The sequence below is a fragment of the Aquarana catesbeiana genome, linkage group LG05 (genome assembly GCF_042186555.1).
Source record: "Aquarana catesbeiana isolate 2022-GZ linkage group LG05, ASM4218655v1, whole genome shotgun sequence".
NCBI classification, from domain to species: domain Eukaryota; kingdom Metazoa; phylum Chordata; class Amphibia; order Anura; family Ranidae; genus Aquarana; species Aquarana catesbeiana.
In genome coordinates, this window is record NC_133328.1 from 248,800,077 (window position 1) to 248,821,196 (window position 21,120).

Consider the following 21,120-nt stretch of genomic DNA (forward strand, 5'->3'; position numbering starts at 1 on the left):
TTTTTACCATTATCATTGAAAGTAAAGGTAAAAAAAAAATTCTAATTTTGGGCTATGCCCAGAAACGTAATAGGGACACTAGTAATCTGATAATCTGGTGCGCCCCCAAGGAATTCCCTTAATTTGTGGGGATTTTCTCTCACTTTCTGTTTTAAATACAGGGGAGAAAGTGAAGGAAAATCTCTCCAATGAGACACAAATAGCAAAATAAACACAGTAGTTATAACCCTCCATTACTCTATCCAAAATGAAAAAATCTATTTAGTAATATATGTATTTTTGCTACACTGTAAAAATAAGTCGTACTAGCAATACATTTTTGTACAGCTCAAAAAGGCCAGAAAAAAATAACATGCCTGCATTCCTTGGGGGATCCATAAATTATGTACTGATTAAATATGGGTTTGAGAGTTTATGCTAAAATCATAATCGGTAGTACACTTTGTTCCTTTTAATAATTAAAATTCATATGCACCAAGTTAAGGTATGTCTTGAAGCAGTTACATGGGGACAATAAAAAATGAATTGTGTTACTGGTGAAGCTGATACATATTTGTTATGATCATTGAAATCCCCTAGTGGGCTCTGTAATGAAGATGAATTAAGGAGGGTATTTCCTAATTTTCTATACAGAAGACCACCTTGCAAAAAAGTTTTCATATGTAAGCACATCTAAACCCAAATGCAAACATTTAGTAAAATGTTTGCAGCATACCAATCCTTAAATGTGGTGACTGCGTTTGTTTTCTTAGTTTTTTAGGCTCTTTTCCCTTTATTTTTACTCCGTGATCTGGTCGGTAAGTCTGGTTTTGCTTTTCAACCTCTTTTAACAAACTAAGCTGATCAGCTAAAGTGACAGTTAGAGGGTTGAGACAAACTATTTATCACTGACAGGGGTGCTTACAATGATCATTTATGTAAAACCTTTATCCACAAAGGAAAAAAAACTTGCTATTGCTGTTTAACCACTTCAGGCAATTTTTTCTATTTAGCACTATTCTACCTTAACTGGTAATTACATGGCCATGCAACACTGTACTGTATAAATGAAATTTATGTATTTTCTTTCACACAAATATAGCTTACTTTTGGTGGTATTTGATCACCACTGTTTTTTTATTTTTTATTTTATAAATAAAAAAAGACCAACATTTTTTTTTTAAATATTTTACTTTCTGCTATAAAACATATCCAACAATAAAAATCTTCATAAATTTAGGCCAAAATGTATTTTGCTACATGGTCTTGGTAAAAAAAAAACAATAAGTGTATATTAATTGGTTTGTGTGAAAGCTATATACTGGAATTTATTGGTTTGTGTTTAAGTTACTGTATATACTGGAGTTTTTACTTCTTTCTTTTTTGTATACAAATAATGGTGGTGGTCAGAGACTTATAGTGGGACTGTGATGGTGCGATGGACAATCTGACACTAACTGACACTGGGTGGGAACTGACTTAAGTGACAGCACCAGTGTCATTAATACAGTGATCAGTGATAATACTATACAATGTCACTGTACTAAAGACTAACTACTAATGACACTGGCTGGGAAGGGGTTAACCTCTTGGGGTAATCAAGGGGTTGACTGTGTGCCTAACAAGTATGAAAGCAGAACTTTACTCATAACAACTTGATAAAAAAAATAATGTTCTTTAGCAAGGAACATACATTCCACATTAATAATTATGCTACCAAAATTAGTGTGTGCTGGAATTTGCTTCCAGCATTGCTCCTGTCTCTTCTTGCTGGAGGCTGCCATTTTGCTGAAGCCCAGAGCTCCTGAACAGCAGTAAATTATAAAGTGGAACTAAACCCATCAATTTAATGGTTTAAAAAAACATTGCTAACTGTCACATTTGCTTGTGTCCTCAACCAACCTGTCAAACCATCAAATGTCAGGTGTCATAACTGATCACATGTGCAGCACCATAGCAACCGCAGGTCAAACAGGCCAAGATGGCAGCTTCCAGGATAGGAGGGTTCAGTTCAACTTTAAGGCTGTCAGCAGATTGGCCTTTACAAATTTGGCAGTGCGTAAATATACCTAAAAATTAGAGAGCAATTGAGCATGTGCAGAGCAGGGTCAGATAGTGTATTGCTGGATTCTAAACAGTATAGGCACTTATTTTTAATGTTTTACATAGCTATACCTGCAAAAAGAGGCCAGCCTGAGGTATCTAGCAGGACTTCATTCTCTGAACAGCAACTTACACTCTCCCTTCTGAACATATCATATGGCTCTGACATGACTCAAGAATTGGTGGAGAAAAAGCTATAGCTTGTAGGGACTTCCTGCCAGTGAAGCTCAGCCAAGTACTCCTTGAAATATCGGAGCCTTTCAGCATTTGTATGCATATTTTCAACAAAAAAGCTAAGGAGAAATGTATTTGCAGGCTTGCATGCCTGCACATATTTTTTCCAAATATGTAGCAGATTGCATTAAAAAAAAGTTTTAAAATAGACAAAAGCATTTAACATTGTTCTAAAAGCTTAATTTGAGTGGACAAAAACATTAAGTTTACAAATAGTTTTTTTTGGGATGTAAAGTCAAGTGTGGGGTGGAGGGGGGGTGACTTGGCCATTAAAATCTGCAGGACACCCAATTACACAGACCAATATCTGTTTTTTGACTCCCACAACCCACTGGAACACAAACTGGGTATTATTAGAACTCTGCAACATTGGTATCAATAAGCACAGAGTCTAAAGACAAAGAATGCCAATATCTCTGGGGGAATTTTGAAAGTTTGTGGCTGCCCAAACTAGGCTTTCATAATCCATATCAACCCAAAACACAGGCCCATAGAACAGAGAGGAAAAGCAGAACACACAGAGTGGTATAATATTCCCGTATGTACAGTATCTCACAAAAGTGAGAAAAGTGAGTAACATTTTTGTAAATATTTTATTATATCTTTTCATGTGACAACACTGAAGAAATGATATTTTGCTACAATGTAAAGTAGTGAGTGTACAGCTTGTATAACAGTGTAAATTTGCTGTCCCCTCAAAATAACTCAACACACAGCCATTAATGTCTAAACCGCTGGCAACAAAAGTGAGTACACCCCTAAGTGAAAATGTCCAAATTGGGCCCAAAGTGTCAATATTTTGTATGGCCACCATTATTTTCCAGCACTGCCTTAACCCTCATGGGCATGGATAGAAAAGAATATTTGGGAGATATGGGACTTTAAGAGTGCATAGCAGCAGGAAACTAAATAAACAATATATTTTTAAAAATTTTATTAAATGAACAACATCAATAAACCCATACATACAATACAATCATAGCCATAGATGTGTGCAGAACATCTTATTAAAAACAATGATTTACTGTGATCACGTTCAAGTTTTCTACAGGTTTCGCCATGTGGCTTCTTCAGGAAAGAACGTGACAATTAATTTATTGGATATAAGAACCGGTAATCAGTCAACTTTGATTGTGCAATAGAAACAGAAAGAAACAAAAAATAGTACATCAATTGTATGCATATAATATCTTATTGTATACATATGACTGCATTTACATATATGGCGAGTAACACCCAAACAAGAGAACTCCTACCTCTTGGACTGAGTATAGGAGCCTGAATAGAATTGAAAAATAATAAACAGGCAATGGGATCCAGTAATGTACTACCTCCGCATGCCCATCAACGCCAAATTATTGCCGGGTCACCCGTAGGGAGGGGTAGAGAACAATATGATAACCAACAGTACCAGAAGTAACCTGCCAATATAAACAAATATACACATTAGGTTAACTGTATAAGAGTGAAATATGAAGATTCATGGCAGGAATGTATACATATGCTCAGCTAACTCACTCATACATCATGGAATGTATTATAAACTGGGAGCCTTAAATGCCGGTAGGTAACAGAAGTTGTCTAGTAATTGAGAAGACTGTTTCAACAATTCTAAAAATGCACAAAAAGAAGGGAAAAGGAAAGGAGGAAAACACTCTTAGCATGCAAAATTCATAATATAATAAAGTCTCTTAGCGGGCTAGGTTTAAATCTTGATCATACTTGCCTCAACTATGGGTCAATGGAGCCCATCCATGGGTCAATGCATACAATCCAAACAGCGGGAGAGAAAAGGGGACAAAAAGAGCCCCTGCACCACAGACGATTGGACAAAGACAACCTCTTGATATGACGCTGAGCCATGTGCACTCAACTTCTTTGGTCAACCATGGCGAGGCCTGTTCTGAGTGGAACCTGTTCCTGTTAAACTGCTGTATGGTCTTGGCCACCGTGCTGAAGCTCAGTTTCAGGATTTTGACAATCTTCTTATAGCCTAGGCCATCTTTATGTAGAGCAACAATTCTTTTTTTCAGATCCTCTGAGTTATTTGCCATGAGGTGCCATGTTCAACTTCCAGTGACCAGTATAGGAGAGTGAGAGTGATACCAAATTTAATACACCTGATACCCATTCACATCTGAGACCTTGTAACACTAATGAGTCACATGACACCAGGGAGGGAAAATGGCTAATTGGGCCCAATTTGGACATTTTCACTTAGGGGTGTACTTACTTTTGTTGCCAGTGGTTTATACATTAATGGTTGTGTGTTGAGTTACTTTGAGGGGACAGCAAATTTACACTGTTACACAAGCTGTACACTCACTACTTTACATTGTAGCAAAGTGTAATTTCTTCAGTGTTGTCACACGAAAAGATATAATAAATATTTACAAAAATGTAAGGGGTGTACTTACTTTTGTGAGATACTGTAGCTAAAGTGTCAGAAAAACCCCATAAGGACTTTTAACAAACATTGCATCCCTGTGTCTTTCAAACCCAGCAATACACTAAGACAGAAGCTTGTACACCCAAAATACCAAACAGTAACGTAACTTGGAATAGGCAGTGCAGTATAGTGAGAAATATAACCTGTACAATGGGGAGACAAAAAAAACTTCTCAACAAATTAATTGCCTGATATAGGAGGGCATGTTCTACAAGTCACGACTCAAACTGTAGCAGCGATCCCTGAGCAGAGGCGGGGGCATGTAAAATGGCATTTTAACATCACTCCAGTGATTTGACAACATTTCAGCCACGTAAATCAAAGGAGTACACCTATGCAGACTTTCTGACACAGTGCATGGTAATTGGATTTAGGTGTCCATGATACCTGTGTGAATATAAATGGGTATGCTCCTGACACTTGTTAGAACTGAAGAAGTAGCTTGGATGAACTTAAAAACAAGTTCAATTGAATGTGACCAACTATAGATAAGTATACCATGACCTGGATAAATGAGAACCTCAACAGACTTTAATTGCCAAGTATCAATCTGTTCTGGCAGATCATAGACTGAATAATAGCATACAACACCAAGCTGCAGTTTCTAAAGCAAGCAAAGAGAGAGAGAGAGAGAGAGAGAGACATAATTTTGCCCTTGTACAAATCATTAGTAGGACCTCATCTAGAATATGCAATTCCGTTTTGGGCACCAGTTCACAAAAAGGATATTGGAGACCTGGACAATCTGATAAGAGGCATGGAGGAGCTCAGCTATGAGGAAAGATTAGCTGAACTGAATTAATTCTATCTTGAGAGGAGGCATTAAGGGAGGATATCATCAACATGTATAAATACATAGGGGTCCATTTCATGAACTTAATATAGAGCTATACACTTTAAAGGTCATTACAGGGGACAAGTGGGCACGCTTTACGTCTGGAGGAAACAAGATTTAATCTTCAAATACAGAAAGGTTTCTCCACAGTAAGAGCTGAGAAAATGTGGAATAGACTCCTTCCAGCGGCAGTTCTGGCCAGCTCAGTAGATTTTTTTAAGAAAGGCCTGGATTCTTTCCTTAACTATATAATATAACTGGGTACTAACATTTATAGGTAAAGTTGATCCAGGGATAATCTGATTGCCTCTCGGGGGATCAAGAAGGAATTTTTTTCCCTGCTGTAGCAAATTGGATCATGCTTTGCTGGGGTTTTTTTTTTGCCTTCCTCTGGATCAACTATGGGTGAAGTATTGTGTATATGGGATTGTATGTTTAATTTTTTTGTTTGTTTGAACTGGGTGGACTTTTTTCAACCAAACTGTAACACCCACACTTCCATCTCCAGCAACATCCTTCTCTTCCGCAATTTCTGGAACACAAAAGGAAAATGCTATCAAATGAGCCCCCCTGCCCAGCTTCTTCACAGTAAGAGCCGTGAAAATGTGGAATAGACTTCCTTTAAGAACTATTTCCGGCCAGCTTACTGGCCGGAAATAGCTCACTATATTGTTTTAGAACAAAACTCACAAAATAGAACTGGATACTAGTATTCAGAGGTAACACCAGGGGTAGTTGATCCTGGGAATCCGATTGCCTTATGGGGATCAGGAAGGAATTTTTCCCTCGCTGGAGCGAATTGGATCATATTTTATTGTTTTTTTTCCTTCCTCTGGATCTACTTTGGGTAGAGGATTGTGTATAGGGAGGTTTTCTATTGTGTGTGTTTTTTTGGGTCAAACTAGATGGACTAGTGGTTTTTCAACCTGACTACATAACTATCTAATCTGTTCAGTGCTTCTGTTTGTCCCCAGCACCAACCTGAGATAGGATAAATAGGCTGCGTGAGCGTATTCCTGCTCTCTCTGTGACAGCGTCTGTTTCCTACACCAGTCCTAAATTTTAGCACTACAGCGCACCAATCAACAATGCTTGCTCTCCTCTCTTGCTCTTACTGAGGAGAAACAAATGCATGGAAAGGATTCATAACTGGCAATTTAAACTTTTAGAACAATCTTAAAAGCTTCTGTCTTTTTACAGTTTTTTTTAAAGTTGAGTTTAGTTGGGTTCTAACCTAGTGTAACGGTGTTATTAGTTTGTTAGGAGATTGCGTTTTAAACTTACTTTAAAATATTTAAAAGATACCTGTCAAGAAAGAAATGTGTGGGTTGGCTTTGCTGACCTCCTTTCTAATAATGGTAGTTACCTAGGAGCTATAGATTTAGTAGGAACTCATAAGCATGCAGACAATTAAGTGAGAACTCCTGAAATGCATATTTGTTTTGCGTCTGTGATATACCGTAGTTGCATGACAGCAACAACTTTTTCTAAAGGAGAACAGCAGAGGCAGTCCATGTATTTCTCTTATAAAAGTGCTGCTTGGATGTAGAGGAAGGGGGGTAGACTCCCAAAAGCTTATCCTGAAAAATTAACTGTTATGCCCCGTACACACGGTCGGTTTTTCCGATGGAAAATGTCCGATCGGAACGTGTTGTCGGAAATTCCGACCGTGTGTGGGCTCCATCGGACATTTTCCATCGGATTTTCCGACACACAAAGTTGGAGAGCAGGAGATAAAATTTTCCGACAACAAAATCCGTTGTCGGAAATTCCGATCGTGTGTACACAAATCCGACGGACAAAGTGCCACGCATGCTCAGAATAAATAAAGAGATGAAAGCTATTGGCCACTGCCCGTTTATAGTCCCGACGTACGTGTTTTACGTCACCGCGTTCAGAACGATCAGATTTTCCGACAACTTTGTGTGACCGTGTGTATGCAAGACAAGTTTGAGCCAACATCCGTCGGAAAAAATCCTAGGATTTTGTTGTCGGAATGTCCGAACAAAGTCCGACCGTGTGTACGCCCTATTAGTGTAAATAAAAAAATGACTGCTATAGTACTAGCTATGTGGTTCCAGGTGTACAAATATGGCTGCAATCACCTTTCATGAAAGGTTTCCATTGACATGGGAGCATGCCACAAAGTTGTGCTCTATATTTTTTTGGATTACCAGTGACACAGAACATCCTTTACCAACTTTTTCATTGTGCACTATTCATGCATAAGTATTCCATTTGTTCTGCTTTTTATGTGCAGTTGGACTTTTACTTTTTATGAGACATAAAAAGTGCGTATTTTATTAGCCAAATACACTTAACTTACACTTAATTTTCAATCATAGGTTTACAATTTTTTGATTTGCACCCAAGAATGTTAAACATTAAGTTCTTTGTCTAGCATTTTTTCTTTGCTTTTGTGCCTCTTCAAGTTTTCGAAGTGCCTCTTCCTCTGCTTTCTTTCTCGCTTCCTTTATCTCTTTATATCGCCATTTTGGAATCTGTAAGTAAGTGTTGTCATTAACACTACTGCGTCTTCTTAATTTTTCAGGTTGGTAAGTAGGTGCAGGTGCTTTGCTGATCCGAACTTTTGGAATGACGTAACCTGGTCTGACACTGCTTCTTCTTAATAGATTTAGAGGTAGAAGGCTTGTTCTTCTGTTAATCACATCAGCCCTTGGAGATATATTTACCTGAAGACTAGCTCTTCTTTCCTTTTTTTTGGGAACTACGATAACCTGAGTGTTTTTGAAAAGTTTTTCTAGATTTTTTGGGTGGACTTTATCTGAAGTTTGTATTTCTTCAGCTCTTTGTTTTCCAAGAATCTCCTGTACAGTATATCTACGTTTCCCAATACAGGGGGGGCTGCCTGGACATACTGTTCTGCAACTAACAGCAACAAATGGGCTGCTCATACCAGTGGTAATTTTAACCATGAAATCAAGGACCCCATCTTCTTCAGGTTCACTAAAATAATTGAAGGTAAATGCTGATTTCATACATTCTGAGATTCTCTGTGCACATGATTTGGGCTCTGCTGCTTTGGCAAGAAGCTCTTTCATCTTAGGCCATTCCATTTTAAACTGGTCACTGAATTGTTCTGCTAGTGGTCTCTCCTGTAGTTTTTGCATGAGATAGGCGGTGTCATATCTCCCTGTAAACCTTGCCCATTCTCTAGATGTGAATCCCCGATTTGGATCAACTGCATGAATATCAGCACCTAAAAAAGCAAATTGAATATGTGAGAGATATATATACAGTGATAAAGATAAGTATGGTATAATGTAAGACAATTTCTAAAATGTTTGTGTCTGCATTTTTTAACAATAAAACTATGAAAACAAGTTAATGAAATACTGTTAATTGGTTAAATGTTCATTACAAATTATTGCTCTTTCACAAAAAAATAATTGTTATTGTTTAGAGGAAACAGTATTGAGAACAAATGGGGGTGATATTGCTGGACTTCTAAGAAAACGACTTGCCTGGCTGTCCCTGGTTTCAAAAGTTTTTTGAGTCACTGACAAAACAAGCTTGCATATTAGAGAAACAGTGTATAGTTGGAACTCGTGATCTGCATACATGTTCTAGGCCCTTGCCTCACAAAATATTAAAGCAGGACAGCCGGGGGAATTATTTTTAAAAAGGAAGGTCAGTTAGGGCAGCCTCCACCTACTCTCAGCACAGGTCTCTTTTTAAGAAATAACTTTTTAAAAAGTAATGACTGGGGTTATGTAAGAATCTGAATATTCAGTCTTCCAGTAATATAATTGTGCAGGGATACTTAGATTGCTTGTGAAATATTTATATTTGCCTCCTATTTTGCTTTATTTATCTTGGGGCTGTTCCTTGAAGGGATATTAAAGGTTATGGTTTTGAACAGAGCAGCCCCGATCCTCCTCTTCTCGGGTCCCCCGTCAGCGCTCCTCCTTTTCTCTGAGTGCCCCCATAGCACTGGAACGTGCTTACTCCCAAGCCATAAGCCAATGGCTCCTGCTGCCCTTTCTCAGGCTATGAGGTGGCAGAAACTCTAGGGGGGAGCTGCATACTGAAGGATTTTTACCTTCATGCATAGCATGCATGAAAGCAAAAAAAAAAAAAGAAGAAAAAACCCTTCAACTTTTAAAACCAATTTTAAAGTATTTTCAAAGCAAAAGCTGTTTTTCTCGTTCTGGAAAGAGTGGGGAAGGATTAGAAGTGTAAGTTTTTTTTTCAGATTACCCTCACTTTCAGTTCAGCTGACAATGGTTCCACCACACAGGAAATGAGAGAAAATCTCCAACAGGAACACACATATACTCTACTAAAGAAAAAGATATTTATTTCTACCTGTTTTGCTGTTGGAGAGTTACCGTAACTTTCTATCTGATAAAACAGCCCTAAAATTGTGCATGCCTGTGAAACAGTGACACATTTTGGTGCCCAAAATGGTTTATAGGTGTTGCACATTGTTTTCCCGTTCATTCACCAGAGGGAAGATCAGCAAACAAATATTCACTGGTATCCCTCGGTTCCTTCCGAGTAAACCCACCACACCAGTCCCGATTTAACAGGTGGGACAGTGGGACACGGGCTACCTGGCGAGGTAGTATATCCAGCGGGCTGTAAGTGGCTATATTGCCATCCAAATTACTTCCACCTGAAAACCAATTTCTTGCTCTACATATTTAAGCACAGTCCCACCTGCTATAGTAGCCAGGACTGTGTTTAAAATCTCTATCTATCAGCCTTTGTTTATAAGTGGTGCTGGCAGATGAGTGAGTAAACCAAAAAAAAAAAACTGGATTTTTGCTTTTTTGCTTTTCCATGGTTAGATGATTGAAGTCAGCACAGAATCATCTCATTCACTAAGCTAAGTGAAAATAAATTATGCAAAGTAAAAATTTACTCAGCGTACTGACTGAGGGGAAGCTGTGCTAACGCTAAAGTAATTGTAATGGATCAAATTTAATTAGAAAAAAACAAAAAAAACAATGTTATGCTAACTAGCTCTGTGCAATGGTTTTACACAGGGCAGCCCCTATCCTCTGTGGTCCCCCACTTGTACTCCTGGCTCCCCCCTCCCGCTGATTGCCCACCATAGCAAGCAGCTTGCTATGGGGCACTCATGGGGGCTTGCTCCCAAGCCGGCTGTCTGTGTCCAGAGCACGACTTGACCCTGCCCCCCATTCCCTCGCTCTCACCCTCCCTCTTCCATCTGTTGTCTCTGAGCCAATGAGGTGGGAGAGAAGGCCTCTGCTCTTGTGCACAGGGCTGGATCGAGATCAGACTCAGCTTACTGAATGGGATGAAGCAAAAAAAAAAAAAATCAAAGAATACCCAATCATGTGCAAAAAAAACTAGGATCTATGCTTATATGATTGGAAGATTAAAGTGGTTGTAGAGACTGAATGTTTTTTTTTACCTTAATGCATTATATGCATTAAGGTAAAACACCTTCTGCATGCAGCCCAACCCCAGCCCCCCTTTATGGTTGGGCTGCATGCAGAAGATTTTTGACCTTAATGCACAGAATGCATTAAGGTAAAAAAACATTCAGCCTTTACAACCACTTTAATCTTCCAATCATGTGTAAGCAAAGATCCTATTTTTTTTTTGCACATGATTGGGTATTCTTAGATTTTTTTATTAGCTTCACCCCAATCAGTAAGCTATGTGAAAATTCACTTTGAAAAAAGTCCTATACCTATCCAACAAGCTATTCCTTTTCCTTAAAGCGAAATCTTACATTACCTTTATTATAAAAAAAAAAAAAAACTCTCCTGGAAAGTGGGACTGGGAAACTTCCAATCCTAATCCCAAAAGTGAGTTCATGTATATGTTATTTCTTTAGACAACCACTAGATTATACAGTGGGGACGGAAAGTATTCAGACCCCCTTGAATTTTTCACTCTTTGTTATATTGCAGCCATTAGCTAAAATCGTTTAAGTAAATTTTTTTCCTCAATAATGTACACACAGCACCCCATATTGACAGAAAAACACAGAATTGTTGACATTTTTGCAGATTTATTAAAAAAGAAAAACTGAAATATCACATGGTCCTAAGTATTCTGACCCTTTGCTCGGTATTTAGCAGAAGCATCCTTTTGATCTAATACAGACATGAGTCTTTTTGGGAAAGATGCAACAAGTTTTTCACACCTGGATTTGGGGATCCTCTGCCATTCCTCCTTGCAGATCCTCTTCAGTTCTGTCAGGTTGGATGGTAAACGTTGGTGGTCAGCCATTTTTAGGTCTCTCCAGAGATGCTCAATTGGGTTTAAATAAGGGCTCTGGCTGGGCCATTCAAGAACAGTCATGGAGTTGTTGTGAAGCCACTCCTTCATTATTTTAGCTGTGTGCTTAGCCCCAAAACATCACTGCTCTAAAGGAGATCTGCATGGAGGAATGGACCAACATACCAGCAACAGTGTGTGACAACCTTGTGAAGACTTACAGAAAACATTTGACCTCTGTCATTGCCAACAAAGGATATACTGTATAACAAAGTATTGAAATGAACTTTTCATATTGACCAAATACTTATTTTCCACCATAATTTGCAAACAAATTCTTTCAAAAATCAGACAATGTGATTGTCTGGATTTGTTTCCACATTTTGTCTCTCATAGTTGAAGTATACCTATGATAACAATTACAGGCCTTTCTCATCTTTTTAAGTGGGAGAACTTGCACAATTGGTGGCTGACTAAATACTTTTTTGCCCCACTGTATGAACACTGTAAATGATAATTAAGAAAAATTCAGAGAAAATTCAGAAAGAAATGCAGCAACTCTTATGTACGATATCACAAAAAACAGTATAACCAAGAGCAGATTCGCGCATAATGTTACACAACATGATATACTAATCATAAGAATATCAACAAACTATTGATGCAATAAAAAGTCCTTATTCCAGGAAAAATTATAAAAAAGGAAAATAAAATATATAAAATATATATATCTCTAATATTACACAGTCTTATGAGATAAAGAAAAGCAGGTGCAGAGCTTGAGGTAGTGAAAAGATGTCACACTCCTGAGTTTCCAATCACAGTTCATAGAAGTATTCCAAATATATAATATGTTATCCACACCGCATTTGACCATCACCAGTGAGAAATGCCTGCTTACCGGACAAATTCGACCTGTAAAGAGGTCAGAACGCCTGTGGCTGATTACCCTGCCAGGGCCTTTAAGCTGCAGTTCCGCTCGGCATACCAGGATCCAGCAGTCAACTCTCTCCCTTGTCCTCACTTGCGGGTATTCATAGATGTCCCACTCAGAAAAAAGGAGGATGCTTCACATACATACAGTCCTGCGCCCCCCCGCCCCAAAGCACCTTGTGCCCATGTTGATGAGGACAAGGGCCTCTTCCCGACAACCCTGGCCATTGGTTGTCGGGGTCTGTGGGCGGAGGGCTTATGGGAATCCAGGAGCCCCCTTTAATAAGGGGGCCCCCAGATTCCGGCCCCCCACCCTATGTGAATGTGTATGGAGTACATTGTACCCCTACCCATTCACCTAAGGGGAAAAAGGGCATGCGGCCTGGTACGGTTCAGGAGGGGGGGGGGCCCGCTCGTCTCCACCCCCTTTCCTGACCGGCCGGGCTGCGTGCTCAGATAAGGGTCTGGTATGTATTTTGGGGGGATCCCCATGCCGTTTTTTCGGTGTAGGGGGTTCCCCTTAAAATCCATACCAGACCTAAGGGCCTGGTATGCTCCTGGAGGGGAACCCATGCCGGTTTTTTATTTAAAATTTGGTGCAGCATTCCCCCTCATGATTCATACCAGACACCTGTCAGCAATGCTTGCCGCTCATCGCAAAAAGGAAAAAACACCGTTTTCCTTTCCCGATGAGCGAGCCAGCTCGGCGCTGGCTCCCGTGACGGGGCTCGCAGGTGTCAAATCTCGCCGATAACAGTGGCGAGATTGACACAATATTGCGGTCACCTACTGTAGCATAAGATCCAACGCTTTTTATTTAGAGTAATATATTTGTTTTTAAAAGTTCCCTGGGAGGACGTCAATCTGTGACGAAACTAGTCGGGCAGACAACGTGCTGACGTCATCGCGACATACGAGGTCCCAGAAGCGCAGGCATTTCGTTTTTGAATACCGGACAGTATTTTATACTTTTAATGGAGATGTACTATTTCTTTTTAAAAACAAATGGGGACCTGGAGCCTGGAGATTTCATAGCAATCTGGGTGGTATGGAATCTCCAATCCTGGGAGTGGGTTTTGAGAACAGCCAGGAGTCTGGCTTGTTGATTGTGCAGGTGGGTCCTGGGCTTATAGCAGAGCCAGGACCAGGGTTCTGGGCTCCACCCTCCTGAAGAGTCCAGGCGTGCATGGGAGATGTGTGCCTGTTGGCACAGGACAGTCTGACAGAGCAGACGGAGGGCCCAAGCCAGTGGGCTGAAGCAGCCAGGGAGTTTTAAGAGAGAGTGTCACCAGAGGTACAGAGTGGGTACTGAACAGGGACACAGTTATAGGGTCAAGAGGACTGAGGTCAACGCCTGAACAGTGGTGCTGACTAGAGAGCCAGGTGGCTCGGTATTTTCCATTTGTTATTTCATTATTGCTTTGAAGTTGAAACCCCAGCGTGAGAATCCTGGATGGACTGTTTTTTCTTTTACTTCAATAAACATGGGCCAAAAAAGCCCTTAAACTGCATATCTGGCGTAGGTTACTATATATATATATATATATATATATATATATATAAATATATATATATATATATATATATATACACACATAGTTACATAGTAGGTGAGGTTGAAAAAAGACACAAGTCCATCAAGTCCAACCTATGTGTGTGATTATGTGTCAGTATTACATTGTATATCCCTGTATGTTGCGGTCATTCAGGTGATTATCTAATAGTTTCTTGAAGCTATCAATGCTCCCCGCTGAGACCACCGCCTGTGGAAGGGAATTCCACATCCTTGCCGCTCTTACAGTAAAGAACCCTCTACGCAGTTTAAGGTTAAACCTCTTTTCTTCTAATTGTAATGAGTGGCCACGAGTCTTATTAAACTCTCTTCTGCCAAAAAGTTTTATCCCTATTGTGGGGTCACCAGTACAGTATTTGTAAATTGAAATCATATCCCCTCTCAAGCGTCTCTTCTCCAGAGAGAATAAGTTCAGTGCTTGCAACCTTTCCTCATAACTAAGATCCTCCAGACCCTTTATTAGCTTTGTTGCCCTTCTTTGTACTCGCTCCATTTCCAGTACATCCTTCCTGAGGACTGGTGCCCAGAACTGGACAGCATACTCCAGGTGCAGCCGGACCAGAGCCTTGTAGAGTGGGAGAATTATCGTTTTATCTCTTGCGTTGATCCCCCTTTTAATGCATGCCAATATTCTGTTTGCTTTATTAGCAGCAGCTTGGCATTGCATGTCATTGCTGAGCCTATCAAATACTAGGACCCCCAGGTCCTTTTCCATCCTAGATTCCCCCAGAGGTTCTCCCCCCAGTGTATAGATTGCATTCATATTTTTGCCACCCAAATGCATTATTTTACATTTTTCTACATTGAACCTCATTTGCCATGTAGTTGCCCACCCCATTAATTTGTTCAGGTCTTTTTGCAAGGTTTCCACATCCTGCGGAGAAGTTATTGCCCTGCTTAGCTTGGTATCATCTGCAAATTGAACTGTTTATCCCATCCTCCAGGTCGTTTATAAACAAATTAAATAGGATTGGTCCCAGCACAGAACCCTGGGGAACCCCACTACCCACCCCTGACCATTCTGAGTACTCCCCATTTATCACCACCCTCTGAACTCGCCCTTGTAGCCAGTTTTCAATCCATATACTCACCCTATGGTCCATGCCAGCGGACCTTATTTTGTACAGTAAACGTTTATGGGGAACTGTGTCAAATGCTTTTGCAAAATCCAGATACACCACGTCTACGGGCCTTCCTTTATCTAGATGGCAACTCACCTCCTCATAGAAGGTTAATAGATTGGCTTGGCAAGAACGATTCTTCATGAATCCATGCTGATTACTGCTAATGATATCGTTCTTATTACTAAAATCTTGTATATAGTCCCTTATCATCCCCTCCAAGAGTTTACATACTATTGATGTTAGGCTAACTGGTCTGTAATTCCCAGGGATGTATTTTGGGCCCTTTTTAAATATTGGTGCTACATTGGCTTTTCTCCAATCAGCTGGTACCATTGCAGTTAGTAGACTGTCTGTAAAAATTAGGAACAACGGTCTGACAATCACTTGACTGAGTTCCCTAAGTACCCTCGGATGCAAGCCATCTGGTCCCGGTGATTTATTAATGTTACGTTTCTCAAGTCTAATTTTAATTCTGTCCTCTGTTAACCATGGAGGTGCTTCCTGTGTTGTCATGAGGATAAACACTGCAGTTTTGGTTACTGAAGCCCCCCGATTCACTCGTGAAGACTGAGGAGAAGAATAAATTCAATACCTTCGCCATCTCCCCATCCTTTGTAACCAGATGTCCTTCCTCATTCTTTATGGGGCCAATATGGTCTGTCCTCCCTTTTTTACTGTTTACATACTTAAAGAATTTCTTGGGATTTTTTTTGCTCTCCTCCGCTATGTGTCTTTCATGTTCTATCTTAGCCATCCTAATTGCACCCTTACATTTCTTGTTACATTCTTTATAAAGTCTGAATGCTGAGGATGATCCCTCAACCTTGTATTTTTTTAAGGCCTTCTCCTTTGCTTTTATATGCATTTTTACATTGGAGTTAAGCCATCCAGGATTTTTGTTTGCTCTTTTAAATTTATTACCCAATGGGATACATTGGCTAATGCCCTTATTTAATATGCTCTTAAAGCAAACCCATCTCTCCTCCGTATTCTTTGTTCCTAATATTTTATCCCAATTTATGCCTTTTAGCAAGGTTTGTAGTTTAGGGAAGTTGGCTCTTTTGAAATTCAGTGTCTTTGTGTTCCCTTTATTTTTCCTATTTGTGTGATTTATACTGAAACTAATTGACCTGTGATCGCTGTTACCTAAATTGCCCCGTATTTCCACACATACACACACACACACATACTCTACATCCAGTGTAACCTATATCTACAGTGCATTCCGTGGTGTACTGTTTGTAATACACTTCAGGCGGTGTACACAGTATCTAATACAGTGTGTACAGTTTCTACTACACTTCTGGTTGTGTACACAGTATAAAATAATAAAATACAGTGCAGCCGTTGTACAGTTTCTAATACAGTGCGGGTGGTGTACACAGTATCTAATACAGTGTGTACAGTTTCTACTACACTTCTGGTGGTGTACACAGTACACAATACAGTGCAGCTGTTACACAGTATCTAATACAGACAGATTTCCTCTCACTTCCTGTTGTCTCCTTCCGTTTGCAAGTAGGATGTTTGAAAGTAGGGGCCTGCCCTATATACTCTGCAAAAATGTGGGCCTTAGGTGTTTGTGTTGCCACAACACTGTAAGCCCTCACAGTTACTCTTGGCAGGCGCAGGAACGGGCCCTGCTGTGAAATATTAGATCAAGAATAGTAATTACATGCCCCTGTTAAACAGGGTCAGAAAAATTGGGCCTTTGGTGGTGGACGGTGTGGTGGTATTGCCACAACACTGTAAGGCCTCACAGTTACTCTTGGTGGGCGCAGGAATGGGCCCTGCTGTGAAATATTAGATCAAGAATTGTAATTACATGTCCCTGTTGAACAAGGGCTAAAAAATTGGGCCTAAGGCACTGGTGCTAGTGCCACAACACTGCAACCCCTCGCAGATACTCTAGTTGGAGCGCTGGAATGAGCCCTGCTGCGAAGTATTGCATCAAAATTGTAATTACACACCCCTGTTAAACAGGGGCTGAAAAATTGGGCCTTAGGCACTGGTGCTGTTGCCACAACACTGCAACCCCTCACAGATATTCTAGTTGGAGCGCAGGAATGAGCCCTGCTACAAAGTATTGCATCAAAAATTGTAATTACACGCCCATGTTAAACGGGCTGAAAAATTGGGCCTTAGGCACTGGTGCTGGTGCCACAACACTGCAACCCCTCACAAATACTCTAGTTGGAGCACAGAAATGAGCCCTGCTGCAAAGTATTGCTTTAAAAATTGTAATTACACGCCCCTGTTAAACAGGGGCAGAAAAATTGGGCCTTAGCCACTGGTGGCGGTGCCCAGAACCAAAAATATTCTTACAAGCTATCAGCATGATCATTGAGGAGGAAGAGGATAGTCACTCAGCATAACAGGAAAGTCACTCAGCATCAGCACAGGCAGTCCTGAAGGGATCTCACATTAAAAAAAAAAATATTCGGTTACATCAGCATCAGGTGCTTGGTAGCTGGTGATCCAAGACTGATTAATTTTTATGAAGGTCAGCCGATCGACCGATTCGGTGGACAGGCGCACCCTGTGATCGGTTACAAAGCCTCCAGCAGCACTAAATGTGCGTTCCGAAAAAACAATGGATGCAGGACACGCCAGTAGCTCAATTGCATACTGTGCAAACTCTGGCCAGTGATCCATCCTCAAGACCCAGTAACCCAGAAGATTTTCGGTGGGAAAGGTGTCCAAGTCTGATCTTGCCCCTAGGTATTCCTGCATCATGTGAATTAGACGCTGGAACCGATCATACCTTGGGGCTGCGGACTACAAAATTGTCTGAACACATCGGTCAGATGGCCACCTTCTCCACCACTCCTTCTGTGACTGACCGAAGCCTCAGCAACATGTTGTCCAGGAGCACCAGGAAATTGTAACCTCCCAGGCTCTGGAAACGCGTTGCACAAACCTTTCTGCAAGGCCTCCCGAAGATGTTTAATCCTCTGCTCCCTCTGCGACGGCAAGATAAGGTCTACAACCTTTTTTTTTTTTCTTTTTTCTTTTCTTTTTTTTGTTTTGTTTATTAAGCCAAATTTCCTGCTTTTCAGGGGTTGGGTCCACCACGTACTGTGCTTCTGATTCCATGGCTTCCCTACTAGCTCTCGCTTCCCATTCCCTTGACGTTTTCTTTATTATAGCAACCTGCTGATGTAATAATCCCCTAAGGTATGCTTTTAGGGTATCCCAGACTACCCCTGCTGGTGCTGTACCTGAGTTAAATGTTACAAACTCTTTTAATTTAGAGATTACATCTGCTGGGTTGCTTATCAGATCCAACCATAGCGGTTTTATTGTCCACCTTTTCTGACTAGATCTAATATTTAAATTTAGGGTCAAAGTCAAAGTGAGTGATCCGATATTCCCCTCGGCCTATACTCTATATTTTTTATTAGTCGCAGAGCTTCACTGTTACCCACTGCCATATCTATACGCGAAATCGTAGAATATGACCCTGAGTAACAGGAGTACTGCCGAGTGTTTGGATTGTGAGATCTCCACAGATCGCACCATCCGATCTCTTCAAGAAGTTTGCCTAAACGCCCCTCTAATACCCTTTCCGCCCGGATCGCGGGCGGGAACCGATCCATGTTGTTATCCAGAACTGCATTAAAGTCTCCCACCACTATTATCGGAGTATCTACCTCACTATCCACAAACTCTAACAGATCCAACATGACCTCCGTTTTAAACGGAGGGGGAATGTAAACATTTGCTATAACCAAAGGTTTATTTTCCACAACGCAGCTCAAGAAAACATAACGTCCCAGTGTGTCTATCCTGGCTCTCCTGCAGGAAAATGAAATACCTCTCCTCACTAGTATGCTCACCCCTCTTGAATAGGAGGTATGAACTGAGTGATACTGTTCTTGGAATTTATAACTCCGAATATGTAGTTTAGTTTCATTAGTTAGATGAGTTTCCTGCAGGCAAGCCAGTTCGACACCATAGGCCTCCATCACCAAGAACACCGCTGCCTTTTTAACAGGGTCACCCATGCCCCTAATATTCCAGGAACCTATTTTTAGCGTTTTAAAAGGCATCTAAGGAAGATAAATAAAAGAAAAAAAAAAGAAAGAAAAAAAAAAACAAAACAAAAGTAATAAAGAGAACAATGCCCTAAAAAGAAGGGGCGATTCATTCGTGCGTTTGTGTATACAAAGCTTACCACCATCGCTATGGTTGTGTCAAACAAGAAAATGAAAGGGGGGGAGGGCGAGGGGCCCCCGCGTCCAGGAACCACCCCCCCCTCCCCTTATATTATTTAACTGCAAATATAAACCACATGTGCAAATATTATTCTAGACAGGGGAATTGGCGCTGTCCTACTGTATATGTATGAGTGATAATTCTTCTCAAGAATATAAAACAAAGTGTTGGCTTATAAGCAAAAGTGTCATAAATATCAGGAGACAATTAATGTGCAAAAAGAAATAGTAAGTGAATCACCTGTGAGGTGAAATGGAAAGAAAGTGCAAAGAGTTCTAAAGTGCATATAAAATCGCATGTACAAAAAATCGCATGTGCAAAAAAATGTATAACTATATATCATGAATGTCTATGACTTAAAGGTGATCCCTATACATAAAAAGTGCTTGGGAAACCAAATCCAGTAAAATTAGTGTAAAAGGCATGTATTTGATGATCCGCATAAACAGTAATTAAAACAAATACAGAGTGGAAACCTCAAAAGGTTAAAAAACTTTGTGTGGGAGAACCTTAGTGTGTGTGCAAGCACAGTTCCAATCAAGTCAATCAAGGCAGACCACTTCAAAGGTGTATATACACACACAGTGGATCAAAACAATCAGTAATAAGTTCTTTGGAAAAATTTTGCAGTAACAGTTCTAGAAGTATGTCCCACTGGTGTAGGAAAAAAGTAGTCACAGTTTTCAACCGTTGGTGTTCCGACCTCCACTGCACCCCCACTCGTGTGTACACTTACCGGACTGCCTAACCCCTGCAGGGGTAAAAGGCATATGCAGACAGTCCTGCGATGGCAACAACGGAAAGTGGTCCTCAGTTCAAGGGTGCTATATCCTGCTCCGGCGTGAGGTCAGTCCCAATGACAGGTATCCGTGCAAAGTGAAAACAAAAAACACTTCATAGTGTGAATCCATAAAAGGTAGGAATTTTATTGAAAATCCATAAAATGACAATCCATAAACTGGAGCTAAAAAACGAAGCTAAAAACACTGTGCAGAAAGCCGACTAGCAGCCAAAGGGGCAGCGTGGTATGGCGTGCGTTCCACCGCCCGACAACTGAAAGCGGAACTGACACCAGCTGGAAGAGAGCGGTGCTGACGTGTGCGTATCACGAGGCCACGCCTTACGCGTTTCGTCATCAAGACGTCATCTGAGGCGCGGCCATCTTGGTGCTCCACACGTCTAAATAGGGAAACGGAGGTGCCACTATAGCCAATCGGATGCTTACAAACCGCCCCTTTGTCTCATCAAACGAAACCAACTAAATCGCTGGTCTGGCGCCATCATGTGGTACAAATATATAATGGTTTTTGGGCACCTCCGTTTAAAAGATGTAACACAAAGAAAGATGTAAAACAAATTATAAGTAAGACTGGAGGGTAAACAATCAGCGAGGTGATGTCCCCTCATGCCAGATGCATTTAATATTACATATCCCAACATTGTGTAACTCAAA

The 21,120-nt window shown here is 40.5% G+C and overlaps 1 protein-coding gene across 1 annotated transcript in view; it reads right to left on the reverse strand.

The window, feature by feature from the left end:
* Nucleotides 1-3,280: 3,280 nt before the first annotated feature.
* The window catches only part of ANKRD33B (ankyrin repeat domain 33B), a 361,104-nt gene continuing 343,264 nt past the window's right edge, over nucleotides 3,281-21,120 (reverse strand). Inside the window, exon 5 of the mRNA XM_073630692.1 lies at nucleotides 3,281-8,820. Within this exon, the coding sequence (XP_073486793.1) occupies nucleotides 7,985-8,820 (836 nt within the window). The 3' untranslated portion in view covers nucleotides 3,281-7,984. The remainder of the gene's footprint in view (nucleotides 8,821-21,120) is intronic.